At 42.9% G+C, this 12,370-nt stretch overlaps 1 protein-coding gene across 1 annotated transcript in view; it reads right to left on the reverse strand.

Moving 5' to 3' along the window:
- Ern1 (endoplasmic reticulum to nucleus signaling 1) overlaps positions 1–12,370 on the reverse strand; it is a 105,203-nt gene that overhangs the window by 66,866 nt on the left and 25,967 nt on the right. The window contains exon 2 of the mRNA XM_059271984.1: positions 3,677–3,797. Within this exon, the coding sequence (XP_059127967.1) occupies positions 3,677–3,797 (121 nt within the window). The remainder of the gene's footprint in view (positions 1–3,676; positions 3,798–12,370) is intronic.

A 12,370-nucleotide genomic window follows, 5' to 3' on the forward strand; every position in this document is an offset into this window, starting at 1 on the left:
TCCAGGCTACAGGAGGCCCTGTCTCAAACAAAAACAGTAACAATAACAAAAACAAAACAACCCCTCCACAGTTCACAGTTCACTCTTTTTTTATTGTTGTTTGTTTGTTTGTTTTCCAGACAGGGTTTCTTTGTGTAGTTTTGGTGCCTGTCCTGGATCTCTGTAGACCAGGCTGGCCCCAAAAATCACAGAGATCCACCTGGCTCTGCCTCCCGAGTGCTGGGATTAAAGGCGTGCACCACCGTTGCCCAGCCACAGTTCATTCTTAATACAACATGGTAGACATTACTTTAAATGATTAGATCTTAAATAAGTATCACTAACTCATTCCCTCTTTTTTTTTTTTTTTTTTTTTTTTGGTTTTCTGAAACAGGGTTTCTCTGTGTAACAGGGCCCTGGCTGTCCTGGCATATACCACAACTGCCAGGCACACTAACCCATTCTTAAGTGCCATTTAACAATTTCTCTCTGCTGGGCAGTGGTGGCATATACCTTAATAAGAGGAGAGGCAGGTGGGTCTCTGTCAGTTCAAGGCTAGCCTGGTCTATAGAGGGAGTTCTAGGACAGCCAGGGCTACACAAAGAAGCCATGTCTCAAAAACAAAAACAAAACACACACACACACACACACACACACACACACACACTAATTAAAAACAAAACCAATTCCTCTCTGAGCGTCTCATCTAAGCTGGGTTCTACTGACTCCATCTATCCATGGCTTTCCCCTACTCTGTTTTCAGGTTGCTGCTCTGTCTCTAGTCCTCCCACACAGGCTACTGCTGGATTAATCTGAAAGCGGAGCATCTGATGAGTCACTCACTCGTTCAAACATGCTAATAGCTCCCAATTTCCTGTTCAATCAATCAGGCTCAACATACCCTGTGGCTCTGGAACTCTCTACCTCCAGTATATCCCCAGACTCCTGCTGAATGTACCAGCCCTTCCCCCAAATCCTACAACCCTCCCTTTTCTTTGTCAGGCCTCCATCCCAGTTCTCCCCCCATCCCAAGCCATGGCCTAGTCCTGAAACCATCACATGACCAGCCCACCCTGTGCCCAGATGGGTGCAGGTTCACAGCACACTGTCAGAACCTCCTTGAGCACTCACAGAACCTTGCTATACACTGAAGCTCGTCTTTGCTGTTATCAAACTATAGAGCCTTGAGGACAAGGTCTCCCTTTTTCTTTATGTCCCATACAGTATCTTTCCCAGGTTAAGATTCTCTCTCTCTCTTTTTTAAATTTATTTTTATTTCATATGCATTGGTGTTTTGCCTGCATACATATCTGTGTGAGGGTTGTCACATGATGTAGCATGAATCTTAAAAGGTCTTATTAATAAAAATAAACCTGGAGCCAGCTATTGGGGTGAATGCTGGAAGATCAGAGAAGCAGAACAAGCCACAGCCACCTCACCTTGCCAATTCTTCAGCTGATCCTGTTTCCTTAGACTGGAAGCCTCTCAGTCCTCATCCAGAATGAATCTCAGCTGAACTCTTGCTCAAAAGCCTAAAAGCTTAACCAGCTCTATCTAGTTCCTGGTCTAGATGGTCAGCACGGTTACTGTGCTGCCATCACTTCCTGGGATTAAAGGCTCACTTCCTGGGATTAAAGGCATGAGTCACCATGCTTGGCTGTTCCCAATGTGGCCTTAAACTCACAGAGATCCAAATGGATCTCTGCCTCCCAAGTGATAGGATTAAAGGCGTGTGTGCCACCATTTTCTGGCCTCTATATCTAATGGCTGTTCTGTTCTCTGACCCCAAATAAGTTTATTAGGGTGCACAATATTTTGGGGAACACAATATCACCACAAGATCCCCTGGAACTGGAGTTGTAGACAGTTGTGAGCTGTCATGTGGGTGCTGGGAATTGAACTGGGGAGATTCTTTTAATACATATTAAGTGGGATGAAAAAAAATGGAGAAAAAAAATTCTTTTATCTCTCAGCAACAAGAAAGAACAGACTGACTGATATATTTGAGTAACAGACAAGACAAGCCCCAGTTGTACTGGACACAGCCAAGACTACTTGGAAAATAAAGATTTGTGTGCTGTGGGATGTTCTGTATGGCAAATGTGTTGCTCTGATTGGTCAATAAATAAAACACTGATTGGCCAGTGGCTAGGCAGGAAGTATAGGCGGGACTAACAGAGAGGAGAAAAGAAAGAACAGGAAGGCAGAAGGAGTCACTGCCAGCCGCCACCAGGACAAGCAGCATGTGAAGATGTCAATAAGCCACGAGCCACGTGGCAAGGTATAGATTTACGGAAATGGATTAATTTAAGATATAAGAACAGTTAGCAAGAAGCCTGCCACGGCCATACAGTTTGTAAGCAGTATAAGTCTCTGTGTTTACTTGGTTGGGTCTGAGTGGCTGTGGGACTGGGAGGTGAGAGAGATTTGTCCTGACTGTGGGCCAGGCAGGAAAACTCTAGCTACACTTGTGTGCAGTGAGCAGGGGAAGAAGAGAGTGGCTAATGTCTGTCTTGCCTTGAAACACTAAAATGGAAGGGCAGGCCTCAACGTTCAATGGCCAAAGCATTTCCCCCAGTCCTTTGTGACTTCTTGATTCTCATTTTTGAAATTTAAAAAATTCTGCTTTCATTTTAAAACACTAAAAGGCTTAATCTGAAGGCAGGACCGTACACATGAGCTCTCAGAGCCTAGACTACAAGACGACACTAAGAATCATCTCTTGGCCACTCACTTCCCATAGTGTTGGTTCTTAAAGTTTGGTGCCTTAAAGTTCTTGCTGCTCCATGCAGGACCCAAAGAGGTGGGGCAGGATGACCCTAGTACTCAAGCTGCCCTTAGCTATGGATTCGAAGCAGGTTTACCACAGTACTGACAAATGACGTGTGACCTTCCAATGTGTGACAACATTTTTCTATCTGGAAGACTGCTTAACCAAGGGAAATAATACTGTGCTCATGACAATAATAAGCCATGGAGAAGGAATGAAAGAAAACACACCAGTAAGACCTGAATTAAGACCAAGTGAAACTTCCTAATGGACAGAATAACAGAGAGGACACTAAAATTCCCGAATCTGAGCTGGGCATGGCTTTGTCTGGGAAGATTGCTTTGGAAATTAAGTAGGATGAATTCCCCAGTGGTAGAGCTCCCCACCACTGACTACTGACTACCACCAGAAGGGAATGATAGCAATATGAGGGAGGGTTAAATGAGAAACCAGCCTCATTTCAACGACTTAGTAATGTGGTTAAGTTGGGTGAATGTCAAATCTTACAGGCCATGGTAATTTCAGGCTCTATAAAAAAACAAGTGAGTAATTGAAAGGGTTGAGAAGATATATTCTTATAATTATGATTATAAGACTCTGATCATTAGAACTTAACAAATTTAATGCAGGTCTTCAGAAAGCAGCCAGAGCTAATCATAGAAAAGCCTAGAGCTTTTTAGAGTCTGGACAGAAGCAATGAAGCATAAAAGATAAGATAGTTTCTTCATTTGCTGTGTTCAGTGGAGAGTCATAACAGTTCAGGCTGTAAAGTCACCCTCTGAGTAGAAGTGATTTGACTTTTTCCTCTTTTTAGCTCATTCTCCTGTCTTAGTTTATTAAACAACATATAACCACTTTCTCTTGGACTATGTTTACTTGGCAGCAGCTAAGCCAGTTTCTACGGCACTCAAGGACAGTCCGAATTACCTTCTTTTAAAGTCCACTTGATGGAGCCTGTCCTCTTGCTGACAGCATGCAAACTTCCATCCAGGGTGGAAACGAACAACAGGGTTTCGGGCAGGGTTACTGTGCTGGCACTTCCAAAACTCTGCAATGAGACAGATGGGATCTTCATGTCAATCCACTCTGTCACCCTGGGCATGTATAATCACAAACTCCTCAAAACCATCCTTCGTATGATCATCCATCCTCCAGACACAGAAAGAAAGCGAGGCTGGAAGGCCTACATTCTCATCAAGAGCACATGTCCAGACAAGAGCTGAGTCACTTTATCCTAAGTGTTGATCCTTCCCACAACAGACCAACAGGTCTATAATCTAACATGACAAAAAATTCTGAAACAACTCACGGGCAACTTCCCCTGAAATGGGGGGAGGGAGTTTAGTCAGCTCTCTGGCTTCCCTCTCTTGGGTCTATTTTACTCTAGAAAACCTTCGCATGTTATGAGTTCATAACAGAAAAGAATAACAACTGTTTCTCATCTACCAGGGGATTTATTTTAAGCAAAGAATTAGAGGATTACATTTAAAGTAAAATAGGAAATCAGTCTTTGTTATATAAACATAATATATTCTAAAATATCAATATTCTTGGGCTGGAGAGACGGCTCAGCAATTAGAAGCACTCTCTGTTCTTCCAGAGGACCCTAGTTCAACTCCCAGCACCTATGTTAGGCATTCACAACTGCTTATACTCCAGCTCTAGAGGATCTGATGTGTTCTTCTGGAATCCATGGGCATGCGCGCACGCGCGCGCGCACACACACACACACACGTAAATAAAAATTTTTTCATATCTTTAAAAAGCAGTGCATTCTGCCTGGTGGTGATGGTGGCATGTGCATTTAATCTCAGCACTGGGGTTGGGGGGAAAGAAGCAGGCAGATCACTAGAGTTTGAGGTCAGCCTGGTCTACAGAATAAGTTCCAGGACAGTCAGGGCTACACAGAGAAACCCTGTCTTGAAAAAAATAAAGTAGAAAAATAAAACATCAAGATTCCAATGTAATTTATAATCATATAAATTAAAGCTGATATTGAGGAAATTGACAAAAAGCCTAACTCCAAACTTTTCTTCACAATCAAAATACAATTTAAAGTCTATCTCTTTTGTTCAATAAATTGTGACAATGGAGGGCCAGATGTGGCTGTTCATGTCTGTGGTCCCAGCACTTTGAAGGAAAGGCAAGAAGGTTATGAGTAAAAGACCAGCTTGGGCTACATAGCAAGACCCTGTCTCAAAAAAAACAAAAGACAAAAAACAAAAAAAAAAAAACCCAAACAACAACAAAAAAGTAATAAAAATTAAAAATTATTTTATTTTTAGATTAAAAAAATTTATATGTATTCCTACATGTTTATGTTTTGCCTACATGTGTATGTAAGTGTACCACCATGGGTACCTGGTGTCTGCAGAGGCCAGAAGAAGGCATTGAATCCTGGAAGTGGGGTTCCAGAGGGTTTTGAGTTGCCATCTGGGTGCTGAGATTCCCAACTTGGGTCTTCTGCAAGGACAGACAGTGCTCTTAACCACTGAGCCATTTCTCCAACCCCAAGATAAAAATACTAAAGCAGAACATTTCAGGGCAGGGAATATAGCTCAATGGCACAGCACTTACCTAGTATGTGTGAAGCCCTGAGTTCAATTCCCAATAGTGAAAATTGAGATAAAAAAAAAAATCTAAAGAGGACCTCAGCAGTTAAGACTGCCTACTGCTCTCGCAAAGGATCTGAATTTGGTTCTCAGTGCCCACACTGGGCAGCTCACAACTGCCCCGTAACTCCAGCTACAGAGGAGGAGGCTATGCCTCTGCACTCCATAGGCACCGCGTCCACACGCACATACCCACACACACACATACCCACACACACACACACACACACACACATACCCACACACACACACACACACACACACACATACCCACACACACACATACCCACACACACACATACCCACACACGCACATACCCACACACACACATACCCACACACACACACACACACACACACACACACATACACACATACACACACACATACCCACATACACACATACCCACACACACACATACCCACACACACACATACCCACACACACACATACCCACACACACACATACCCACACACACACACACACACACACATACCCACACACACACATACCCACACACACACACATACACACACACACACATACACACACATAATTTCACTTCTAAAGACTATGAAAATTATCTTTATTACCCAGCGCTAGTAGCAGAGAGAAATGTTAGTACAATCTTTCTTAAAAATAATTTTGAAAGAGGACAAAATAACAGGTTTCTTTGACATTTTCATACCGGTGTCATTGGACTTGGCTTATATTCACTCATATCTTTTCCCCTGTTCCCCACCACATACACTCACACTCACACATATACTGGCTCCTTTCCTCCCCTCAAATGGTCCTATGGGAAAGCATAAAGAAATACCCCATATTTCAGATTCTATGTTTCAACTTCTATACACTAATGAAAAAATTCCTGATATGGAAAAATCTCTGGGGCACAATGACATACTTTTTTTTTTGTTTTTTTTGGTTTTTTGAGAAAAGAATTTCTCTGTGTAGCTTTGGAGCCTGTCCCTGTCCTGGAACTTGCTCTGTAGACAAGGCTGGCCTTGAACTCAAAGACTCTCCTGCCTCTGCCTCAGAGTGCTGGGAATATAGGCGTGGGCCACCACCACCTGGCTACATACTATTATTTTAATGGACTCAAATTTCTAATATTTAAAAAGCTGAAACAAACTGAGACATAGCTCAACAACAAATTTTACATATGTATTAACACAGACTTTAAATCTATGATACAGAAAATTGCTCATATATATTATCCAGTGAAACATATAGAAGCCAAACCTTAGTGTGCACTATGGTTCTAACTCTACTGGATGGAGTTCTGTCTGTGTGTCCTCTGGCTTTGCTAGGATCTGTACCCTCACCACAGGATTTCCACAGGTCTGTCACATGCACCCACCTATGTGGATGACAGTTGGTAGTCCTAGATAAAACTGCCCCGTCGGGTGGGCCGACCCAGCTGTGCCTCCCTTTTGTAATGGACTTTTTTTTCTTTGTCACTATCCCACAAATTACCTAGTTCTACCGTGGGGGGGGGGGGGGGTGTCTTGAATTTCAGCAGGCCAGCAATGCTTGTTTAAACTGTAACGTGTGAATTTTGGTATAAGCACTCTTTTTAGAATATGAGAATAGTTGTCTTTTCGTATTAAAAACAAAAGGATTGGGCAGTTACTTGTGAATGGGAGCCTGGCCCAGAATGCCTCCTCACTCTCTTAAAAACCTTAAAAGATAGGACCTGATAGTTCTCTTCAGGGCAGCTTGAGGTAGCAGGACAAGTACTCCAGGCCCTGCATTCCTTTCTCTTGGGGAGACCCACTGGAGATACCCAGCGGGGGTGATGTTGGAGCAGCTGCCAGAACTTGGCTCATCCTCTGGAGTGCTGGCCTGGGGGGCGGGAGGCGCATACCTTGCTTTGATATGGCCAGGCCTTCTTTCTGGAGGGGGTAAAAGAGCCAACTTTCCTCCTGCCTGAAGGATCTGTTATCTGTGCAGGGCCTGGAGTTTGAGGAAGAATTAAAGCCTACTTTTGGTTCTACCTGAGGAACCCGGAAATTGGACTAAGAGGGAAACCACAGAAGCCTCAGGGTGGTACTGGTCCTCTCTGAGGATCTAAAGGTCACCGTTTGGGAATGGTTGAAATCATTTTGGCTCATAGAGTCCAGAGGTTAACACGCTACAAGTGGACCTGCCCTCCTCCCCTGACATGAGAAAACTGCATGGCCAGAGCAAATAGTTCAAATAGTTACCAAAGAGATAACCACTGTGTAAAACGAGTCTTGGAGCCCATGCAGAAACCGAGTCCTTCTGGGTAGCTCAAGTAGGAAATAATGAACTCGGAGTTTTGTAGTTTTTCACCATATGGAAAAAGCTGGATGAGAGAAAGACAAAAGGAAGCCTGAGGAGAAACTTGGCTCAAAGACAGTGAGAGAATGTCTCCCTTCTGTTGTTCTCTGGACCTCAGCAAAGGCTTTCCTTAAGCTCAAAGACACCCATTTAAAACAAATTCCCATTTGTGTAAGTCTGCTGGAATTGGGTCTCTGTTACTTGTTCCAAATAATCCATACCCCGATACTTCTATTGAACCCATGCGGCAGTTTACAACCTCTGTAACTCCAGTCCCAAGGGATATACAGTCCTCTTCTGGCCTCTGTGGGCACTAGGTAACCATGCAGTGTACATATGCTCAGGCAAACACTCATACACATAAACAAAAATAAATTAAAACAAAACAAACAAAAAACCAGAGTGCTGAGGAGATGGCTCAGGAGATAAGGGTTTTTGCCACCAAGCCTGATGAACGGAGTTCAATTTCTAGTATCCACATTGTGGGGGGAGAAAGCTACTCACTTGAGTTGTCCTTTGACCTCCATATATGTACTATGGCACATATGTCTACTAGAAAAATAACACACACACCAACACACCCAACAAACTTAATTATAAATAAATAACACAGAGAAGCCAAGCAGTGGTGGCGCAGCCTTTAATCCCAGCGCTCAGAGGCAGAGGCAGAGGCAGGCGGAGTCCAGCATGATCTACAGAGTGAGTTCCAGGACAGCCAAGGCTACACAGAAAAATTCTGCCTCAAAAAACCAAAATAAATAAATTAAATAAATAAACAAAACCACAGAGAAATGATAAAGAAAATATTACAAAATTATAGCACTAGCATTTTCTCCTCCATTTTCTGAAAACACACAAGTTTGCAGATGAGAGAGAAGCTGACTAACGGCACTTATGAGCATCTGAGTTCAGGGGGCACACTTCCAATTTCAGGATATCAGGTAACTCTGCCACCTCTGATTATTAGTAGTTACCAAAAGGAACAAAGGTTTAGAGGCAGAAGTCTCCCAATCAGAGTTTGAGCATCTAGAAGAATAAGAGAGTTGTCATTATTACTGAATATTTCTATTGCATAGAAAATGCCCCAATATCTCATTACAGTAGTAGAGTTTAAAACACTTGAACATTAGTGCTCCTTTACTACAGTGTGGAGACAAAAGCCATCTATCTTGTTTGAATAGCTTGGAAACACAGGAAAAGCAACTGTCTGTGGTTGACTGGTGAACCGAAATAAAGCACTCATCACACAACTTGTGTAGTCTTCTAAAGATCTCAAAAATACGAGGTTTGGAGAGTAGCTAGATTAGTCACTGAGCTCTAGTTGCCAGTTACATGTCCACAGTAACCTCATGACCCTCACCAAGCTTGGCAGGTTTTGCTCTTAACTGATTCAAATTGGGTGTCCCTGGGGAGCCATTATACCTGCCCCTCTCCTCCCCTCCCCTCCCCTCCTCTTGAGATAGGGTCTCACTATGCAGCCTATCTTACTCTCATAAGATAAATATGCATTATAAATTTCCTGGTGTTTCAAAACCTCAAGCATAATTTATCCCACCCTTCGAGATAGGCCCTTACATAGCCCAGGCGGGCCTTGGACTCTCTATATAGCCAATGATAATACTGCCTCCATCATCTCTGGAGATCAAACCTAGGGCTTCATTTGTACTAGGGAAACACTCTACCAATTGAGCTACCTTCCCAGACCTTCAGTATTTTTTAAAACATGAAAATATCTACCTCTAAATATAGTTACTATAACTAATAAGAATAAATATGCTCCTAGATGTCTTTTGTGATACTGATCGTGGCCGAGAACTATTTGTACCGGAACACTGAAAAACACTTCTTCATGATAATGAACACGTCCATTACCTTTGCCTAGCCATTCCAGCCTTTAGTACTCAGTATTTTTTTCTACAACAAATGACAAACAGGAACAGACCCTACAGCTATACATGATAGTTTCCAGAGGGCCTGAAAATGGAAAAAGGTCAAACCTACCTCTGCTTTATGCTATCTGGAAACTAACTGATGTTTAAAACTATACATATATACCCTTAGCATGAAGATATAGAAAGTGACCAATCAGTAAACCTGCAGTGGTTAAGAATAATAGGGTATTTTAGTCTACCCTCAAACTGAACATCCCCTAGTTCCAGGGGGATGTTCAGGCACCGGGCTCTGTCCATATAGCCCCTCTCATACAAGGTGACCAGAAATCACTTTGGAAATACACAGCCTTTGAAGCACCTCAAATCAGATGACTTTTTCCAAAGTGATCTATGCTGGATGCAAACTATACTGTCCCATTTCTGAGACTGGAGCATAAGAGTACTGCAATTGCTGTTCCATTTATAAACTCCCTCAAAACACACACACACACACACACACACACACACACACACAAACATGCACTCACTTTTCAAGACCCACTTTTTTTTTTTTTTTAAACAGAGTTTCTCTGTAGCCCTGGCTGTCCTGGAACTGCTCTGTAGACCAGGCTGTCCTTGAACTCAGAGATCCACCTCCCTCTGCTTCCCTAGTGCTGGGATTAAAGGCGAAAGCCACCACTGCCTGGCAAGACCCACTATTTTGTAAGTAACTTAAGTGCACGTAAATTAAGTCCAAATTGTACATCTTTTAAACCAGCATATTTTATTCCTGGCCTTCAGCGGTAGAAGGATCCTCACTGTAACCCTGCTCAGCACGCACTTCAACAAGCCACCTTATCCCATGCAAGGCCCAGCTGAGTCCTGCTGTCCAACATTCTGATTACAGAGTGAAGTTTCACAAAGGCCAGCAGCTTCACCACTGCATGAAACACCACTGTCTGCTAATGCAGTAAAAGGCAGGGTGCCAACCACGTGCTGATTCTGTGTTCTCAACTCAACCAATCTTTAGTGGTTCTTACATTAACATTACACATTTTTCCTCCTTCTCCTTTCTCCCCTTCCTTGTTTTTGAGATAGGGTCAAGCTATGTATCTGAGGCTACCTTTGAACTACAATCTTCCTGCCTCAGCTTCTTGGAGCTAGAATTATAGACATGTACTATCACATCCAGTTTAACGCCTTATGTTTAAGGTAAGAAATACCTTTTCTAAAATGCTCTCTAAAGTTGTCAGTGAGGAGAATCAGACTCAAGGGACAGATAGGTATTTAAATAGCCATAAAAACTAACGGAAACCTCTAACAATGGCTTACCAATTTGTGTATGTGTATATCTGTGTGCATGTATGTGTGTGGACATACATGAGGAAGCCAGAGGTTGTTGTGAGGTGTCTTCTTCTGTTGCTTTCCTTTTTTTTTTTTTTTTTTAAAGACAGGTCTCACTGTGCAGCCCTGGCTGGTCTGGAACTCACTAAGTAGAACAGGTGGGCCTCAAACTCACAGAAATCCACATACCTCTGTCTCAAAAATACTGAGGTTAGAGGTGTGCCACCACCTTATTGTTTGAGACAAGGTCTCTCACGGAACCTGGAACTCACCTATTTAGCTAGACTGGCTAGCCGTGAAGTCTCATGAATCTTCCTGCCTACTTCTCCCCAGCGCTGGGATCACAGGCTTACTCAAAACACACACATTCATTCATTCTCTCTCTCTCTCTCTCTCTCTCTCTCTCTCTCTCTCTCTCTCCCCCCCCCCATTCCTCCTCTCTCTCCTTCACCCTTTCCTCCCTCCATCTCTTTTCCTGGAATGTACAACTGGCCACAATCAAACTGCTTTCTGCAGTGAAAGGACTCCTTACTAGGGCTTAAATCTATTACTAGTCAACTTGTTCCAGAAGTGAAATAAAAGTAAAGGAGTTAAGAGTTCATTTTGGGGGCTGGAGAGATAGCTCAGTGGTTAAGAGCACTGGCTGCTCTTCCAGGACACAGGTTCAATTCCCAGCACCCACACAGTGGCTCACAAACATCTACAACTTCAGATCTGACTCCCTCCTCTGGCCTCTGAGGGCACTAGGCGCGCAAATAGTACACAGATGTATATGCAGGCAAAACAGCCATATGCATAAAATAATTTTCTTTAAAAAAGAGTTCAGCCGGGCGGTGGTGGCGCACGCCTTTAATCCCAGCACTCGGGAGGCAGAGGCAGGCGGATCTCTGTGAGTTCGAGGCCAGCCTGGTCTCCAAAGCGAGTTCCAGGAAAGGCGCAAAGCTACACAGAGAAACCCTGTCTCGAAAACCCCCCCCCCCCAAAAAAAAGAGTTCATTTTGGTAGGCTGGGGATATAGCCCAGTTAGTAAAATGCTTGCCTAGCATACATGAAGCCCTATGTTGGATCCATATTACCACATAAACCAGACAGATGCATATCTATAATCCCAGCACCTGGGTAGTAGAAGCCAAAGGACCAGGAATTCAAGGTTATCCTTGGTTACTGAGGGAATTTGAGGCCAAGGTACATGAGACTCTATAGCATCTAACAAATGGAAAAAAAAAAAAAAAGAGCTCATTTTGGTTCATTAATGAATACATAGTACAGTGTTACAGGTAGGCCAGTAAGACATATAAGGTTTCCCAAGTGTTTTGTTTTACTGCCCAATTTGGAAATACAAACACTTGACAGCAATTAGATCTGTATGTCTCTAAATGAAAAATAATTAATTTCAAGTGAATTAGAATGTGCTTAACAATGAGAATTTATAATTATTAACTCTAGCAATAATGCTTAGAAGAAGGAAGGGTATTTTCCAAAGGG

Source organism: Peromyscus eremicus, chromosome 8a (assembly GCF_949786415.1).
Source record: "Peromyscus eremicus chromosome 8a, PerEre_H2_v1, whole genome shotgun sequence".
NCBI lineage: Eukaryota > Metazoa > Chordata > Mammalia > Rodentia > Cricetidae > Peromyscus > Peromyscus eremicus.